Source organism: Bos grunniens, chromosome 9 (assembly GCF_055505025.1).
Source record: "Bos grunniens cultivar Pamir isolate PY7600 chromosome 9, Bosgru_T2T1.0, whole genome shotgun sequence".
NCBI classification, from domain to species: domain Eukaryota; kingdom Metazoa; phylum Chordata; class Mammalia; order Artiodactyla; family Bovidae; genus Bos; species Bos grunniens.
Genome location: NC_141173.1, coordinates 35,420,117 through 35,441,022, shown reverse-complemented (window position 1 = coordinate 35,441,022; position 20,906 = coordinate 35,420,117). Strand labels below are relative to the sequence as shown.

The following is a 20,906-nucleotide window of genomic DNA, read 5'->3' as shown; positions in this document are numbered from 1 at the left end:
GAGAGAATTTTTAAAGAGTTTTGTAGCCTGTGGGGAACAGGCAACCTTATCAAATATGTTTTATTTTTGGTGGGGGAAAGCACTCTAGTTTCAACAATTTGTGACTATTAACTTACTGACTTAAAATTCTGTTATTTGGTACAAATGTTGATTAAACTCGTGTGGATTTGAGGTAATAAAACTGTGTTTTGAATAATACCATTTAAAAGTTAACTTCACGGTAATATTGAGAAATAATTGTATTTGAGAACCATCTATGTTAGGGTAAATTCTGAGAAATAATTGTATTTGAGAACCATTTATACTTAGACTTTATTTTACTCTCAGAACTGATACATCAAAATTCTTGTCCGTTTTAATGCATATTGTATGCTACAGTAAAACAGTGTTGAACTGCTTTTAAAATGCACTTGACTTGCAGTACTGATAAATTCATGAGAGTTTTTTAAAACATTTTGTATGATAGTAAAGAGCTCTTATGTCTTTTTACATTTAACTTTTATAGCACTTTAGGGTCTTATTTTTCAGCTGAAAAGTGCATATGTGGGGCGCTTTAATGAGCTATGGTTCTTTAGGTATTTTTTTCTTGAGAGGAAAGTAAGAAATAGGAATTTAATTATGTTTTTCTTAACAGACATTATAAATACTAAGTCGTCGTCTTCAAGGTAAGGGCCATTTGTGTAGAAGTTGTCTGTCTTTAAGACCCTAGTGAAACCCTTGAGTTTGTCAAGCCAGTAGGTGGCAGAGCGGAGAGTTTAGATGCCAGGGTCAAATGCTACACTGGTGTTTTCCACAAGAGCATACAGTTAGGTATTTTTAAATATTCCTCTTTTGTGTAGTTTCCTCTTCACTGAATCAACTTAGGCTGGAGTTCCATCCCTTACAAACTAGTTGAAACGCTGACGTCCCAGTTTTACATCATTTGGCTGCCGTACTTTCTCAGGGTAGAAGCAACTCTTCTGCTCTTCGGGCCACATTATGCCAGTCTCCTTTTTCTGCCTTAGCTCATTGCTTTTGACAGTTTTCAAGAACAAGGAATCCCTTTTTAATATTTAAAATTGATTTATAGTATATATAATTCTTTATAACTGTGTAATTCTTTTCTACAAAAAGTGAACATATATGTATCTGCCACCCACCTAAAAGACACCTATATTATCACTACTTTTGAAGCCCCTGTGCCCACCTCCCTGGCTTATTCCCTGTGTTCCCCCTATAGGTAACTGCTGAATTTGTGTGTATGTTATTCATCTGTCATCATAGAAAGGATAGCGTTCCATACCCCACCCCTAAAACACATACATAGCCCACTACAACATTTTTCATTGATGTTTAAAATTCTGTTTAAAAGGAACTATACCATGTGTCGGAGAAGGCAATGGCACCCCACTCCAGTACTCTTGCCTGGAAAATCCCATGGACAGAGGAGCCTGGTGGGCTGCAGTCCATGGGGTTGCTAAGAGTCGGACACGACTGAGTGACTTCACTTTCACTTTTCACTTTCATTCATTGGAGAAGGAAATGGCAACCCACTCCAGTGTTCTTGCCTGGAGAATCCCAGGGACAGGGGAGCCTGGTGGGCTGCCGTCTATTGGGTCGCACAGAGTCGAACACGACTGACGTGACTTAGTAGTAGTAGTATAGCATGTGTGAGCCTCTGCACCTTGACTTTCTGATGCGACATTAGACTTTTGAGATTGGTCTGTATTATGTATGTGGCTTTTTGTTCATGTTCTTCTGCTATATAGTTTCCCATCGTATATCAGAATTTATTTGTTCATCTGCTGATGGATATTTAGCTTATTTTTGTTTGCCCTTAAAAATTATGCTGCTTTAAACATTCTTTTACATGTTTCCTATCTATCCACAAAAGAATTTTTCAAGTAAGATACCTGTAAGTGGAATATTGAAGATACATGTTTTGGGTTTTACTGGATTGTTTGCTACAGCTATTTTATGTTTTACTAGCAGAGCATGAGAATTACGTGGTTTTGCCTAAATTTTAAGGTTTATCAGTCTTAAAGATGGCTATAAAGATGCTATCTCATTAGATTCTTATTTACATGTTTCTGATTTCTAATGAGAGTGAGCATCTTTTCATATATTCATTGGCCAGTTGTGTTTATTCCTCTCTCAAACACCTGTTTGTATCTTTGCCCATATTTTTTGAATCATCTTCTCTTGTTGTCGTCATTGTTTTTTGAGCATTCCTTCTGTGTTTTGAACATTGATTTTCATTAGTTAGTATTTTGCAAATATATGGCACCTTATGTGTTGTCTGCACCTGTCTAGCCAAGGAAGACCCTATTTTTAAAATTGACTCATTGAGATCCAGTAAGTTATTGTTGTTATTCTTTTCCCAACTTTCAAGTGGGACTCTATGCCACTGTATATTCAAAGAACACCTCTTTGAATGATGATAGAGAATGTTTCACTAAATTTTACTTTTGTTGACTTTCTTTCCTATAGTAGAAATAGGTGAGCATTCTTTTTACAGAGTTTGAAATTCTAGGTTTACTTGAAAAAGTTCTACGTAAATCGTCAATGGAGGTTTATATTTGACATTTGAATTTAAGGAAATGTTATTTTCATACAATAATAAAGCACCACATTTTCTTTATTAGAGTTTCCAACAGGAAAATGTTTCCATATGAGCATTTTTTGATCAGCATTTAATTAATGAAAATTCTCTTACAAGGTTCTAATTGTTTTAGTAAGTGATTTTGTGAGAAAAGTATGTAAATATGGTATGTTTCTAATCTGGAAAAATAAAGAGGAATTCCTTTTATGGGAAAAATTTGAAGTTGCTTGGATTAAAAAACTAAAAAAAAATACTTGTTACCTTATTTTCATTTCATGGCTGATTTCTAATGTGTGATACAAATGGAATTATTGCTAGAATAATTCCTTTTTTTACTCATATTTATATGAAAAGTAAATTTTTTACTTTCATATTTATAAAACTTTAAGGGGGTCAATAGATTCTCATTCTAAAATATGAAACTAATGTTAATACAATTCACAGGTGTTCCATTTTATTTTTTAGTATTTAGGGGGTCAGTTTTAGGAATTTAATTTTAAAAGATAATCCCACAAACTCAATTTTATTAAACATCATTTTTGCTTTTTTATAACCTAAAAAAGTCATTACCTGGCAAATTCTTAGGAAACAGTAGTAGAGATTGCGTTGAGTTGAAAAAAAATAATGTAGTAACATAAACATCAAAGCCACAGACAGCCTAATTTGTCAACTAACAAGAGTATCTTATGTGTCATCAGTGTCAGTTCCACTGTCAAAGTCATGTTTTTTACCCTTAAAATATGTTAAATGAACTTGTAACTCGTGTCTGATAATTTTGTTGAAATCTGAAAATAAACATGCACAGGAAAATGAGACGATAGTGTGTGGTGGAAACTTTGTGCTTGCATAAGGGCTGTCTGTAGCAATCCGGGCGTCTTGATAGAACGATAACTCAGAGAGGCTCATGGCAGTGGCTCTGAATAAGCAGGAAGCAGTCAGTGAATTTGTAGTGTTCTTCAAACCTTGAACAGTAATTTGGCACTGCCTTTCTTGTTTCTTTTCATTTCTTGTTAACTGTATTCTTCAGACTGCCAAATGCAAGGTGCTATGTTTACTAGCTCTGGGAGTCTCAGCTCTACGTCAGTCTGATGTGGAAATCAGGTGGATGCCTCACAAAATCTGGGTTAAAACTATTCTCTTTTATGTTTTACGGTGGGAAGAATTCGTGGATAAAAACATAGATGTTATGGTTTATATCTTATTTGGAAGAAGGCTCTGGTTCTGTCATACATATTTTGCTATCACTATGAAATTCCCAGAGACATGATTTTTGTTATTTTGGGGTAATATCAAAATGCCTGACATTTTACTCATACTGTGATAATTAAAGGAATTTGCACTGACATAAGTAACGTTAGGAAGAATAGTACTATATTTTTCTGCCTTTTTATTTTGATTTCTTTTTTCAGAATGAATTAAACCTACTACTTATAGTTTTTTTTTCCTCTTTATGAAAACTGCCAACAAATTACACTGTCCTTGTTAGCCATATGTAAAGAATGTGAGTGTGCCCTTTTTTTTTTTTTTTAAGACAAGTGATCATTTTATGGATAAGCCTATAAGGAAATAAGTCATTTCCTCAAAAAATTAACTATAATGATTTGTTTTATTGTACTCAAATCAAGAAAGGTTATTGCTGTGTGTTATTAATTGCAGTTGGCTGAATGTAGCAGTGTTTGGTTGTGATATATTTTCTCTATTAGATTTTAATCTATAACTAAGATGTTTACAACCCTTTATAAAAGTGCTGATGTGAAAGGGATGGCCTTAAATGTTTTGACAACTTGGGGGAAGATTTAGAGAGATTGGAGTTTTTTCATTATGATTTTTCAGTCATTAAGTATTGTAATAGTATTGATTATTTCACAGATAAGTATGGTCACTGATTTCTGAATAATGATGACATTCAGGACTGATTTATTACTGGTATTGGCCATTCTGCACTCGAACATTATATATGGACTTCTAGGGTTTTATGCTTCCCCGGTGGTGCTGGTGGTAAAGAACCCGCCTGCCAAAGCAGGAGATGTCAGAGACACAGGTTCGATTCCTGGGTCAGGAAGATCCCTGGAGGAGGACATGGCGACCCACTCCAGTATTCTTGCCTGGAGAATCCCATGGACAGAGGAGCCTGGCAGGCTATAGTCTATAGGGTCACACAGAATGTGGGACAGGACTGACCTCACTTAGCATGCACACACTAGGGTTTTACATAATTAGAATCACTTTATAGCAAAATGTGAAACAACATTTGTTTTTGTTACAACGTTAAAATATAAACTTAACACAGTTTCCATTCACATGCACAAAACTGCTGAATATGTTTGTTGAAAGCATATCTTTTCTAGTTTTCTATATTACTTTAAGTAAAAGATTCTAAGTTTAGAACTCAGATATTTGAGTGTATTTAAGTTAATGTTGATTTCAAATCAGCTAGTCAATGGACTCTTAGAGCCTGTTTACACACCCAACTATTTAAGACTTCCCAGCAGTAATACAATCTTTAAAGGGACTGGATGTGATAACAGGAAGGAAACCAATAATGAGCCAATGGCATTGGTCTCTGACAGCTTTGAGCTAATTCATCATAGCGCAGCCACAAATATGCATGATAGGAGAATGAGACCTCTCTTTGGCATGTAGTTCAAAACGAGACTTTTTTTTAACCAAAGCATCTTAGACTGACAGCACTGACTGTTGTCTGCACAACTCTGTTGAAAGTTACTGGATTTTAAAATGTGTTTGTTGCCAGCAGTGGGGGGACATGATCTGAGGAGCAAGAGTAAGGATTCAGCTAGAATATGATGTTGAAGTATTCTCAGAGTGAATGAACAAGAACAAGAATCTCAGGTTTGATTCTTACATCAGATCGACACATGAGAAATGGAGTGCCTTTTAAATCTAATATGTGAGCAAAGTAATGGAACATAAACCTTCCTGTGGGTTTGAAGCTTTGTAATAGATTGGAAGCTTCTTTAGGATCTTCCCCTCCCTCTGCAAATTGTGTTATGATAACTGCTTACCATTAAATGTCTCCAGATGGTATTTGTTTTGAAAGATGAGGTGTGATAAAATCAGTCAGTTCAGTCGCTCAGCCGTGTCCGACTCTTTGAGACCCCATGGACTGCAGTACGCCAGGCCTCCCTGTCCATCATCAGCTCCCAGATATGTTTATTCAGTATTATTTATGTTATATGTTTATTCTGTATTATTTATACTCCCAATAAGTTTATTCAAACTTATGTCTGTTGAGTCAGTGATGCCATCCAGCCATCTCATCCTTTGTCATCCCCTTCTCCTCCTGCCTTCAATCTGGCCCAGCTTTAGGGTCTTTTCACATAAGTCAGTTCTTCACATTAGGTGGCTAAAATAGTGGAGTTTCAGCTTCAGCATCAGTCCTTCAGTGAATATTCAGGATTGATCTCCTTTAGGATGGACTGGTTGGATCTCCTTGCAGTCCAAGGGACTCTCAAGAGTCTTCTCCAACACCACAGTTCAAAAGCATCAGTTCTTAGGTGCTCAGCTTTCTTTATGGTCCAATGCTCACATCCATACATGACCACTGGAAAAACCATAGCTATGACTAGATGGACCTTTGTTGGCAAAGTAATGTCTCTGCTTTTTAATATGCTATCTAGGTTGGTCATAGCTTTTCTTCCAAGGACCGAGTATCTTTTAATTTCATGGCTGCAATCACCATCTGCAGTGATTTTGGAGCCCAAAAAAAATATATGAAGTCTGTCACTGTTTCTATTTTCCATTCTCATGATGTACCCTGCATATAAGTTAAATAAGCAGGGTGACAGTATACAGCCTGATGTACTCCTTTCCCGAGTTCACAGTAAAATATTTGGATTATCAACATCATAAGATCTGAGCTCAATAACTATCCATTGTGAAAGTCTAAAAAAATTAAATAATACTAAACTGATGATTAAAAGGGAATGCTGATTTTTAAAATGCAGTTTTCTGTGTTCTTTATTATTTCTTAGTAAAGAGATTGGTTGTATCATTGCTTGAGAATAAATCCATAAACTTCACATTCATTTAAGATATTAAATGGGTTCTTTGTTATATTATTATAAATCCTGCCATTGTCATCTTACTATTTTCTTTCCATCTCTTACCCAGTATTTATTTATTTACCATTTTATACATTTTCAGATGGTCAAGAGTCTGTCTGCAATGCAGGAGATCCAGGTTCAATTCCTGGGTCAGGAAGATCCTCTGGGTCTTTCTCTTAGGTATTGCCAGGGATCTAAAAATACATTTGTGTTTTTCATCCAATAAAATGTGAAAATGGTTTGTTTCATTTTCTCACTTTATATTTTATTAGCAGTTCATTCTGTTATTTACCAGTAGTTGTTACATGACTGAGTGGAAAATTGTATTTGCAAACTGACCAAATAGATATTTTTGGTACCTTCTCACCTTCTTTTAACATTTATGCAACAGTATTTAAAAGCAGTGAGCGGGTGCCCAGAATTTTGTTTTGTAATTATGTTAATTTAGCATGCAGTCTAGGCTTCACTCACTAGGCTTTCCACAGAACACTACTCCCAGGCAGAAGTCTCCCCTGACTTGTTTCTGGAGATCAGCACAGAAAAAGAGAGAAGTCCTTCTCCTTCTCCTAACTCAGCAGAGGTGCCAGCCACATGGCACACAGCCCAACTTGCTGGTTATGGTTATAGATAGTGCTGATTAGGAAAAACGTCATACTTTGTGGTGGACAGAAGTTGAGGTGAGTGAAAGGATTTGGGGCAGAGAGTCCCTGAGGTATTGATAAAAAGCAGTGTGAATTTTCTGAGATTCCAGTCCAGTATATGATTAAAAAGGAATAAAGCAAATAAGAAGTTATCCAGGCTGTAGAAAAACATTTTTGATTATGTGGCATCATCCTGTAATTCTAGATAGCTTACAAAATGGACTTGATCATACTTTGACCTTTCAAGTTCAAATAAAAGGGGGAAGACTCTCTCTACAGGCATATGCCGTAAGTAAATTATTGGAGTTACTTCACCCAAGATGGGAAAAGAAATCCCTTTGGGTTGAAATCAGGAAAATTCTGAGATGGCCACTTGGAAATGTTCTTCTTAAAGAAAGAATTGGCAGGGAGAGGGGAAAGATAAATGAATTAACAAGTAAGTATTAAGGCTAGGAAGAATATTTATATTATCTACATCTTATAGTTTTCTGTAATTATGATACAATGTAGCATATTTCTTAAGCTTCAGTGTACTGTGAATTCTTCCTGATCTGTTTTTTATTCTTCCTGATCTGTAATTCTTCCTGATTATGAAGGTGAAAGTCTCTCAGTCGTGTCCGACTCTTTGCAACCCATGGACTATACAATCCGTAGACGTCTCCAGGCCAGAATACTGGAGTGGGTAGCCATTCCCTTCTCCATCAGTGGAAAATGGATTATTCCAGAAGTTTTGTTTAACTTATGGGTAGCTTTTTGAACAATAAAGTTGTGCCCTGCCTAACACCAAAATAAATTCCAGATATCAAAGTTCTGACCATTAAAAAGAAGTCATTAAGTTGCTGCTAAAAAATGTAAGACAAATATGTAATTTTTTAAATCTTGGTATCAGAAAACCTTTCTAAGTATAATCTCAAACCAAGAAACCTTTAAAGAAAAGATGTATGAGTCTGACAACATTTAAAAAGTGTTCTGCATATAAAGAAAAATAAAAGCAAAATTAAAGACAAATGACAAACCAAGAGTAAAGTTTCCAGCTCATGTAATGGACAAGGAGATAATAGTCTTTAAAATATTAAAGTTTTTTTAAAACATACTAAAAAACAATTACCCCATTGAATAATAGACAAAGGATATAAACAATTAACAGAAAAGGAAGTATGACTTTAAACTTGTGCAAAGATATTCTGTTTCATTCATAATAAGTTGCAAATAGAAGCTGCTGCAGAAAGTGTAAATTAATACAAATTTAAATATTTTAAATGCACATGATCTTTACTTAAGAATTCCATCTCTGAAAATTTATCTTATAGATAAAATTGTATACGTACAGAAGATATGTGTGTGAGAGAGAGAGAATGTATGTGTGTGTGTGTGTGTGTATTTATAGGATTGCTCATTACATCTTTGTTTATAATAGCAAAAGAGGGAAACTACTCAAATATTCATTAATAAATACTAGCTACAATTTCATTCATCTGTGCAGTAGAACATTAAGTAGTGATTAAAAAGGTGGGACTACCTTATTAGAGACTGATTTGAAAGGACCTCCAGAAATTAGCTGGTAGAAAAAAAAATGTGTATAGAATAGAGTATGTATTAAAACAGTCCTTTTGTAAAATACATGAAACTGTATATGTAACACAGACTGTCACACACTTTATGTAAGATGGACCAAAAAACTCGTGAGAGGGATTGTCTTTTGTGAGGGAAACTGGATGGTGTGGGAGAAAGACTGACTTTCCATTGTATGCCCATTTACCTTTTGAATGTTTTAACATGTTAATCTATTCCAAATTCTATAAAAAGACAAAAAGTAAAGGAGAAAAAAGAATGTATGATTTGTTTTCATTGAGTTTACTATACGTGCCTTCCAAAAAAGCAGGAAAAGAAAAGATTTTCTGCTTTTTTGAGTATTTAAATACAGTAGTAAATAACTATAATACTAAAGCTTAATTATTTCTTTTACTAATATTACTGAATCTTAAACATTGCCTTAGGATCATCATTGTGAATATCAGTTTTCATTGTACTCTTAAAATATGGACATGTTAGTAGAAGTATTAATGAGTACATATATATTTTTTTTGTTAAGGAAGAAGTGGCTAAAAGTCAAATGGTTTTCCTGTAACAAAATCATTATTTAGTAAATTTTGAGGGCTTTTTGTGTTTCTCTGTGGGAAAACTGAGCAAAATAATGTTACTATTAAGATATACTTAAATGTACTTTTTAAAATCATATTTTGAGTGGTTACCTTTGTAGGCAGTCATTTCTGTTAAGTAAATCAAATTGGAAGCATAAAGGGAAAATAAAAATCTAGTCAAAGAAATATCTTCAATAAATATGTATTACCTGACACTGATTTATTACAGTTTATTTGAAGGAGCTGATGATCCTTTTTATTACTAGAACATAGTGAAAATTTAAATAATGGAAACTGACCATTCTTCTCAGATTTTCCTACTCATTTGAATTTTCAGTCTTTTTCACAAGTTCCTTGAATTTTTCTTTATTATAAGAAAAGTGCATAGCCCATGGATAACACATGCATGCATGCTAAATCGCTTTAGTCGTGTCTGACTCTTGTGACCCTACAGACCCTATGGACTGTAGGCTACCAGGCTCCTCTGTCCATGGGATTCTCCAGGCAAGAATACTGGAATGGGTTGCCATGCCCTTCTCCAGGGGATCTTCCCGACTCAGGGATCAAACCTGCATCTCTTACGTCTTCCACGTTGGCAGGCGGGTTCTTTACCACTAGCGCCACATGGATAAACACAGGTGGACAGCAAACCAACAAAGTTCTCAAAATATTTTTTACTGGCAGGCCATTTTAGGGTAATTACACATTTGAGTCAGAATTTGAAGTTGGAAGTGGTATTATTAGCAAATTCAACACAATTTTACCCAGTGACTTCTAAAATTTTAAATTCAGAACTTTTCATAATTAATAGCGTAAATAGCTGTTTTCGTCACTGTACAGCTTCGGAGCATTGTAAGCCATTTCTGCATACTAACTTACGCTTCTTCCTACTCTGTGTGACAGGAAATAGAGTAGACAGTGTGTTTCTATACTAGACTGACTTTGCATTTTAAGATTATAATCCTCTAGGTTATTTCCTTACCAATATTAACACGACACTGACCTATTCTACTCTAGTAAGATAAATAAGGTGAGTCTGAGATGGAGTCTCCAAACAAACTGCTGTTTGAATAGTGACATCTATAAGCACTGTTGCTTTTAACAAAGGTGAACCAAAGACAGCTGTTGAAAAGGGTAGCTAGACTGGAAATTGCAGAGAGCTGTTTTCCAAGAGTCCCATTGCTTAGTACAGTCACTGAATTAAAAAGGAAATAGTTGAATTTAATCTCTGATTTATACACCAAATCAGTGTAGATTATTGGAATAGAACCCTTGAGGCTGCAATATCTGTAAAATAAGTCGTGAAAGAGTTATAGAATTGGAGAGCTTGAAAATTCTTAGAGATCCTTCTGACCAGTGCTCTTTCTTTAGAGATGAGGAAATTCAGAAGGAATTTGAGTTATACGAAGAATCAGAATTAGGACTCATGGCTTTTTATCTAAGTCTGATATCCCCCTCACATGTAGGTAGAAGAGACTGTCTTAGTACAACATTTGATCTTTATTTCCTAGGGTAGCTCTTTTTGAGGATTTCCCCCAAGCTGCTGTTCAGGACCTGAAAGAAGGCTTGTGGGCCATGAAGGATGAGACCAAAAGCACAGGAGCTAGATCTTGTAGCTGTGCAGACCCAGTCGAAGAGTCTGACCTTCAACAGAGGCCATGAGGCCAAGGCTTGAAGAATCTTTGTAGAAAAGTGACCTATTAAATATGTGTTTTTTAAAATTTTACACTGGCTACAATATGCAGAACTTTGGGGAGTCAGTGGTCACTGGGAGGTCATTAAGAAGATGGTGTCTTAGAATGGTGTGGTGTATCTGGAGTGAAGTAGCTGGGTAAAAGTGATATTTAAAAGCTAGTTTTGAGAGATTGGGACATCATCTTGCAATATTTGATAAGCTAATTTTTATTCATGTTGCTTCCTGTTGTAGCTCTCTGTCATATATTCTCGTCATATTGTATGATAACAGGGGAACTGGAGAATTTTGGAATATTGTAAGTGGTAAATATCGAATGTGGTGAGTTTGGAAATATCAAAACACTTAAAATTGTGTGTAATGGATACAGAGCTTATATTTAAATATTATATAAATTGATTTAGGTACTACGATTGGCGTTTAAACTTCATGAATAGAAATAATTTCAGGTTATATGTGGTTTTAGGATTTTTGATAAGATGACATTTGACAACTTCTTATGGCATTTAAAAATGTTATGTTTTGTTGATCGAAATCTTCTCATTTCTGGACTTTATCTCTGAATTTGAACAGGAAGTAGGGTTTGCATCTCCTAATTGCATCCCTGACTCATCCCTTTTTTGCTTCGGTACAGAGCCCTGCGCATCTTCCTGTGTCCTCAGCGGCTGCACCAGCCTCTTCTTTTCTCCCTCCCCCTGTGCCGTGAAGGCTTCTCAGTGTGCCCCTTTCAGTGAGTGTGGCGGCCATCCTAAACCCATTTCATATGTGCAAATATGCTCTTATTGTACAGGGCCTATTTTTCCTGGCTAATTTTTTCTCAAAATAAGTTACACAAGAAGGAGAATCCTAAATGTTTTCAATGTATATTGATTTTGGCTTATGCCCTCCAGAATTATCATATGATTAGGAGCCTTGTAAAACAGGTTTTTATTCCCTTCACTCATTCATTTATTCACTTGAAACATTGAGCACTGCAAGTTTCTTTCTTTTTATATATACTGATATGGTGTCCTTCCTTTATCTTTCTTCATAGCCTTTGTTTTCAAGTCTGTTTTGTCTCATGAATATTGTGACCCCAGTTTCTTATCATTTCCATTTGCATAAGACATCTTTTTCCAAACCCTTTCTTTCATGCTGTTCCTTGTTTAAGTTTGTTAGTATAGGGCCATGGAATGTAAATAATTTATATGTGGCCTCTTGGTATGCTTCTAGAATTCAGTGTTGTCAGGAAAATTGTACACATAAATATTGAAAAATGTGGCATTAGGTTGTTAAATTTAGGGTTAGATATATAGATAGTATAAATGTTAGAAAGCATTACTTTTTATTTCTACTGCCCATTTATAATAGGAATAAATTCTGGCCTTTTTATTTTTTCTGTAATAAATACCAGTTTAGCACAGCAAGTAAAACTTTAATAATAATAATAAACAGCAACAAAATAGTTCACTGTAGCCTGTGAATAATAACAGCTCTTCTTGATTATTGAAACATTCATAATCTGATCATTTTGTCTCATCAGATCTTCTTTTGTTGCTAGAGCATCAAGGCATTTATTTTGGTTTCTGAAGCTTAATAAGGACATGTGTTATTTGGGGAGTAGTTGATGCCAACTTGATAGAAAGCACCTATTTCATTTTACTGAGCTACTTCACTGACTGATATGCAGGGTTACAGTGACCTGGTTTATTTTGATACGCTATTCCTTACAAAAGAGAGGGGGAAATGGAAATTTTGAAGGATATAAGTTTGTGAGGTTTGTCTTCCATAGTCTTCTTTAAAATGAAACACTGTCTTCATTTTACTTCATTAAACTTTCAGTTCAGTTAACTTCTGAAATGCGAATGTTAAACCAGTTTGAAGATTCCAAATTCGAAATTGGCATATGTGATTGGCAAATGTAGGAGCTGTTTGAGTCTTTTCTGTTAATGATTTGGGTTTTATCACCTTAAAATTACAACAGTTGACTGTTCAACTTCTTTTATGACTTCCATATCTTTCATCCTGGCCCCTGCTTCTTCACCGTAAGGTAGATCCCTTTGCCTCTTGTCTGACAAGAGGCAAAGAATTATTATTTCTCAAAGGTAAGAGAAAATATTAGGTAACAACTTTTCCAGCTCCTCTCTCATCTACCTTTAATTTTTTCTGTTAATTATCCATGCTACCATGTCAGAGAATGAGGTGCCTTGCTTTTTTCTCCAGGGCAGTCCAACTCTTGTATACGCTATTCATCCCCCTCTATCTCACATGGGACTTTTCTTTTACATGTATTCTTTGCATTCTTATGTAAGCCCCTTAACATATTCAGGACTTTGAATGCTATGAAAGAAGAGGAACCTTCCTATAGCCTACAGTTCCTTCTCTTCTCTTTCCTTCTCTCCTTTCACAGCCATACTTATTAGGTCATTGTTCTAGACTTGCCTCTTTCCTTACAACGCATACAGTTCTTGGCACCATTCCACTGTTCTTAATAAAGTCAGCCAGAAAGTCCCACTGCTCAAGCCCAGTGATGTATTTTCAGTAATAATACTGCCATTCTTCTAAACGCCTGGCTTTGTGTAAATCACTCTCAAAACTCTGTCTGCTTGGCTTTCTTCCTTCCTCTTTCCCTGGTTCCCCTGTCAACTCTGAATTTCTTCTTTACTGTACTCCATAATTTCTTTCTTATTCTTTGCTCCTCCCATGAATGGGATTCCTAAAGATTCTGTGTGTAGCCCTCCTCTTTATACTGCAGGGCCTACCTGGATGGCCACAGTCATTGTCATAACTTCACCATTTATTCACATGCTTATTTCTCCCTTTTCTGGTCTCTACGTAAGACATCTGGCTTCTTCTTCAGACTCACATTTCCAACATCCTATTGGAAATTTACTAGGTACAGAAGAGTTAGGAATCTGAAGGTTGTTGTAATTATCCCAATAAAGGATGTTATGAAACAAAACTGAGGGGTCTCAGAGGATACAGAAGTGAGATATTTACAGAATATAGTAAGGAGGGTGGAATCTACAGGATCTTACATTCCATTTGATAGGGATAGTGGGAGTGAGGAATGACGTTGAGGTTTTTGACTTAAACACTTAAAGGTTTGTGACTCCATCCATTAAGATTTGGAGTATGAGAAAATGAGCAAAGCTTTCAAAGATGATCATTTTATCTTTGAACATGTAGGGTTGGAAGTATCTATTGGGCTTCAGTTATTCACTTGATTGTGTGAATATGGCATTCCAGAGATAGATCTGATATGGGGATAATGGCCTTGGAAGGAACCCATCTGTAGGCGGAAATTGAAGACATGAGAAGAGGATATGGAGCCAAGAGGATGGAAGAGGATGCTAATGCCACATGTGCCCATCAAGTGAATTCTCTTTTTTTAGCCTCCAAAATTTAGCTCAGACAACCTCTCCTCAAGGAAACTGTGGTCAAGCTTAAAATAATTTCTCTCTCTGCTCCTACAGAGCCTTACATTAGCACTTACTGTATTTCCTGTGACTTATACATATGTCCTATTCCCAATGGACTCTATCTCCTGTAGCTTTAAGTCTTGTGTCAGCAAATTTAGAGCCAAATCTGTTTATTTGTCAAAGTAATCAATTTTCGGTAGAATGTTTTATAATGGTATAGCTCATTACAGTACAATAAAAAATAAAAACTGATGCTTTGCCATGTTAATATTTAAACATACATTTTAAAGATCCACAAAGAAAGTGCTTCTGACTTCTTGATTAGGCTATGTGGTCTCACCAGAGGGGAAAAAACAGCAAATCTAAATAACGTATAATCCCCCTCCATACTGCTAGTCTTATTTTCATAGCATAATAAAATACAGAGATGATTGCTTTATACTTTACCACTAGATGGCTGAATTACATTGCTTTTGGAAAAGGAAGGAACTCCTAATCCCTTGAAATAGCCTAGTGTATAACATTTTACAAAATGTCTGATATATAAATATGTATATGCCTTTACACATACGCACACATACATGCATATATAAACATATAAATAACTTAATCTTGAATAGTCAAGCTAGTTAGAATTGTTTCTTAAAAACTTTTAAAAATTATGACCTTGTATGATTTTAGCTGTAATTTATAAAATGTTGTATTTTGATAAGACATTTAAAAAGCCAATATATTTTAAAATCGTATTCTTGCACAGAATATAAACAGACATCAGCTCTGAAAGTTTCACAAATACCTTGAAGGTGATTTTACATCTGTTAAAGAAATAATATCTATCGTCAGATGAGTACATACACTTTATATTTAAACACAGTGTTTTGTAGACTCTGTGTTCAGCTAGAGTTCAAAATGAAACAAAAATATTCCATGTCTTCATTTAAATTTTAAGTTGTAAAACATTTTGTTCCAGTTTCTTTTAAGTCTCCTTGAACTAAGTTTTGGTTATAAACACCATTCTTTCTGTTCAGGATTCAGAAATGTATTAAGTTGAACCGCATGAAATTACCATTTTTATCTATCAAAAACGGTCAAATATCAGTAGTTTCATGTAGTTCAACCTAATAATTTTCTTATTGTTTTAGTCGTTTTTATTTCTTACATTTCATTCAATGACCTGAATAGTGTTCCTGTCATTTGAGGGCTGTTAAGCTTTGGTAAGTGAAAGATTTGATCTTGACAGGATTATTTTTTCACCTTCTTTGTGAGACTTTGTGAAAGATACATGCCTAGAAATGCAATTTGGCAAAGTAACCTTCAGAGTGACAATGGAAAAAAAAGTGAAGGTGGTGGTCACTCAGTCATGTCCGACTCTGCGACCCCATGGACTGTAGCCTGACAGACTCCTCTGTCCATGGAATGCTCCAGACAACAATACTGGAGTCAGTAGCCATCTTTTCCAGGGGATCTTCCTGACCCAGGGATTGAACCCAGGTCCCCTGCATAGCAGGAAGATTCCTTACCATCAGAACCTCCAGGGAAGTCCCTCAGAATAAAGCTTATTAAATGCCAGAGAGTTTCCAAGGACCATTTTAGTGTAAAGTTATATGTACAGCACTCAGAAAGTGCAGGGTGAATCTTTGAAATTAGGACAGGCAATACGTGTCTCTAAAGGGAATATTTCTAGGTGTATTTTGTTTATGCGATAGTTGAAGTGATTGACCAAAAAGATGTTAAAGCATGGGTCTAAGGTCAATACATTGATTTGCAATGTATTTTCCCCCTTGGAATAGTAATAATATTCTAATGATTTTATTTTTGGTTACCAAGTGGGTAGTGTTAACAATATGTGAAATTTTAAAATAGTTGGTGAATAAATACATTTACTACTTTAACAGAGCAGCAAAATGTCTGAAGTTCCTGTCACTGAGGCTTTGAATCTCTTCCCATCCCTATATCCTAACACTGTCCATGGTGACCCGGTCTCCTCACAGGGCAGGCATACTTATGACCTGTTTTCTTCCCTGAACTCTGTCAATAGATTCACCCAGACATGTTGTACTCCTTGCTACAGGTGATCTGACAGATATTTTGGAATTTTTCTGTAAACCTTATTTTTAAGTTTTCCAGCAAAATGTTGATTAACAAAATACAGAAGACCTTGTATTTGCTTTTTTTAAAAATGCTAGAACAGTGAGGTAGTGTTATAACCATTTAAAAGTACACTGTTCGTGGTGTTTATTTGGTAAACTTACAGGTTAATTTAATTATGAATGGACGAGAGCCTCCTTGAGAAGTATTTGGGATGTTTTTGATGATGAAATTAAATAATTCCTTATTTGTTCTGTTTTATTTCAGCCATGAAACAAAAAATAAAGCAATGCTTGATATGCTTTATTAAATCAGAATTAATAAAAGGTAGTATTTCTTAGCAGAGGCATCTTATTACATTTCTTGACTGGGCTATAAACATCCTATAAATGAGGAAAAATCCTGAATTGTTTTGAGAATAAAATATATTTCTTCATGAGATAAAAATAGAAAGTCAGGACTACAAAAAGAGGGTGAACTTAAAATCACATCATTCTTTATCTGTTTTGTTTTTACTCCCTGTACAGATTTGAAATGAGGCTGTTATGATAGAATAGAACTTTATTTAGGTAGGGAATATATAGACTTGATATGTGGCCAACTGAATGCAATATGGCACTGAAATATTTCTCCATTTGGATAGTTAAGACTACAAGTATTTAACATGCAAACTTTAGTGTTACAGGAAACATACAGTCTTGATGGTTACATATTGTGCAGTTTCCTAACTTCTCTAAGTTTCCATACAATCTGGGACAATCTGAGAAAGATAACAATCTTTCATTTAGCACTTTATAGTAATAGTTTTCATTTTATAGTTCTTGTCTCTCATCAGCACAGACACCTCTTCTGGAAATCAGTGCCACTTGCTAGGTCATCTAAAAGACTATTGTAAATTAATCTTTGCCAAGACCATATTTGGGGATTAAATAATGTAATACATTAGGTCCAGTTAAAGAAGTTTGAATATGTCCTTTAGAGCCTAAAGTGAACAGTTTAAAATGATTTTGAGTCAGTCAAGGATTGCAGATGTATTTTCCTGCCAGTATTCTACACATCAATGAAAGGACACATGAATGAGGTTATCCATTATAACATTGGTCATAAAAGCAAAAGGTTAGAAGCAAGACTTCTATCCATGTAAAAGGAACTGGGTAAATAAGCTATAGTGTGTCCACCGGGAGAAGGCAATGGCACCCCACTCCAGTACTCTTGCCTGGGAAATCCCATGGACAGAGGAGGCTACAGTCCATGGGGTTGCTAAGAGTTGGACACGACTGAGCGACTTCACTTTCACTTTTCACTTTCATGCATTGGAGAAGGAAATGGCAACCCACTCCAGTGTTCTTGTCTGGAGAATCCCAGGGATGGGGGAGCCTGGTGGGCTGCCGTCTGTGGGGTTGCACAGAGTCGGACACGACTGACATGACTTAGCAGCAGCAGCAGCAGCAGTGTATCCACACAGAGAAATCATACACTTCTCCTTTAAAAAAAAAGCGGGGGGTAGGAAGGAAAGAAGGAAGATGTTCTGCATGTGTTCAAATGGAAGGATTTCTAGGGTATATAAGTTTTTTGAAAGCCAGGTACAGAATTATATACATTTTATGCTATCTTTTGTATAAATAGAAGTGGAGGGTGGTTTTAAAAACAAAAAACTGGAAGAATATGCAAGTAACTAAAATAAGCAGTTAAAGGCATTTAGGATTGGGAATAGTCTGGGAAAAATTACATTGATTTAAATCATGTTCAGTAATGAACTATCTCCTGTAATGAAATATCATGCTAGTAGTCAAAAATGCTTTTCTGATTATACCATTGCATAAAATTCTTCAAGTTATGTTAAGGTCAATATTTCTTTACTTTGAAAAAATAATATTATTGGCCTTTTAGTCCCCATCATCCTTTATTTGGGGGAAGAATAAATAAAGAATGTTTCTGATTTGTCTCTTGTTTTCCTGTTTCACATTTACTTTCTGTAGTGTTTTCCTTGGTCCCTGTCCCTCTAAATTTCTGAGAGAATTAATGAGCTTTAAGTATTTGGAAAGACCTATTATGTGCTCTCTGCTTTTTATCCCCAAAGTATTAAAATTAATACTGACAGACTATAATAAGTAGAAAGGAACCTGTCATAAAAATGATGTGGATAAAGTAAGGGACGGGGTGGGGGAATTATAGTTTCCTAACTGGGGATGATGAGGGGAACATGAGGTATCCTTCCTGGAGGCAGGGTAATTTAAAGTTGCCTTGAGAGATGGATTTCATCAACTTGGGGGAGTCAGGAGGGATGACACTAAAAATATTGTAATGACCCTTTCATATTTGCTTCTGACATTCAGTATATCTTGAGTAAAAACTACATTTGAAATTGTTATCAAAGATACCTACGGATATGAAGATAATTAAGCTTAGATAACTGACTGTGCTTCCAGTCCTCACCCTACCTTACTCTCCAGTCACAACACAGTTCCTTGTGTTTTAAGGACCCCAGTCTGTGCATCTAGCCCCTGGTCCATGGAAGAACCGTTTACTCCTTAGGAAGAAGGATTGCTCCTCTCTCCTCATTACACCTTGTTATTTTGCTTTGTTTTGTTTTTTGTCTTAGCCTAACTATACTCACTTCATAATACCACTTCTCCTCTAACCAAACAAGACAGGGAAGGGAGGAGATTAACCTTGGGCTGCAATTACCTGAACTGTTCGGGGTGAGAGGGGAAAACAAAGTGAAACTTTATTTGTATCCCGATATTTTACCCCCTTTCCCTTTGTCTCTTGGTTTCTTACTTAGGTTGGTCTAAGAATGAAGATCCCCCCATCCCATCTTTTGAATCAATTGCAGTGCTTTAAGTTTCTGTATAAGCGTCAGATTGTCTGAGACCAGTCAGTTGTTAGTGTATCTTGTGTAGGGGAACCCTAGGCAAGCAACTTTTATGGGCATCCACACTCATTTTAGGCTGTTGCTGCTGCTAAGTTGCTTCAGTTGTGTCCGACTCTGTGCGACCCCATAGATGGCAGCCCACCAGGCTCCTCCGTCCCTGGGATTCTCCAGGCAAGAACACTGGAGTGGGTTGCCATTTTTTCCTTCTCCAATGCATGAAAGTGAAAAGTCAAAGGGAAGTCGCTCAGTCGTGTCTGATTCTTAGCGACCCCATGGACTGCAGCCCACCAGGCGCCCCCTCTGTGGGATTTTCCAGGCAAGAATATGTTAGCCACTGCTATCTTGGAAGCCCAGACTGTGGCAGTGAACTATGGGGACAGGCTCAAAGAGTTGAAACTGTTGAAAAAGCTGTCTGCCAAAAACCAGCGTCAGTTTTAAAGCTAAATAGTTTTTTAAATTCGAAAAATATTGACATGAATTATTGCAGAGATTTGACTCCAAAGGGAAATAAAGTATATGTGAAATTGCAAGTTTTTTAAGTTCTTTTTCAGTAGACCACCACCACAACAAAAAGCATAGTGAACCACAAGAGAGGGTATCTCCCTATCCTCCCCTTGTTAGGGCTCAGTTTTAAACAAATAGAGTCAAATTGAATTAGAATGTTGGAGTGAGCAGGGATGGAGAGAAGAGAGGCACATTTCAGAGGCTTTCAGAGGGAAGTTATAGATAATAAAGGTCAGTAGCTGACCTGACCCATCTATTAAGCCTCCTTCTGAAAGCCTTAGATCCTGAGTTGTACTTCCTGTAGAAGCCCAAACAGAATAGTGAAACCATTATGTATAATACACAGATTTCTTTCAAAACCTTTCAGTTTTTACCTTAGAGCCGGCTTTTTTTCCACATTTGTTTTCTTGTTTCAAAATATTAATATATTAAAAGGAAGATTTATAAACAACTTTCCATTAAGCACTTAAGTACTTAGTAAACATCATTAGCTTTTCCATAGCAGCTGATAGTACATTGATAGGCAGTAACACAAACTCTGTTTTGCACTGTTCTACATTTAGTATCTTTCTCCCTCTTAAACACCTCATTCTTCCCCAGTAATATTTCAGAAAGTTAATGGGAACTTTTATATGTAATTTTAATACAGTTTCTTATATTGAATTGAATACTGAGACATGTGGACTTAGAAAATGTCTAGAGTACCACAGCTAAAATCTGAAGTTCCCATTTAGAGTGCAATTTCTTTATGGTATAGTATATAGTTTTGACACAGATCCTCTCATAAAATGAATTCATGCACAAGACTCTAAAAATTAAGTTTTTATTATGTGAGCTTTCCATTTTCAACAAAGTCTCAGAACAGATAATTCAGTTTAGCCTCAAATTATGTTCTTTTGCTTTTTCTCTTCACTGTTT

The 20,906-nt window shown here is 35.7% G+C and overlaps 1 protein-coding gene across 5 annotated transcripts in view; it reads left to right on the top strand.

The window, feature by feature from the left end:
* NT5DC1 (5'-nucleotidase domain containing 1) overlaps positions 1-20,906 on the top strand; it is a 112,639-nt gene that overhangs the window by 39,488 nt on the left and 52,245 nt on the right. The window contains exon 7 of one of the 5 annotated variants that reach the window (XM_086317196.1): positions 11,755-12,014. The exons of 3 other annotated variants lie outside the window; for them this stretch is intronic. In XM_086317196.1, coding sequence (XP_086173322.1) covers positions 11,755-11,930 — 176 coding nt within the window. In that variant the 3' untranslated portion in view covers positions 11,931-12,014. Of the gene's footprint in view, positions 1-11,754; positions 12,015-20,906 lie in introns of those variants that run through there. One more of the 5 variants, XM_086317195.1, reaches the window with a different exon arrangement.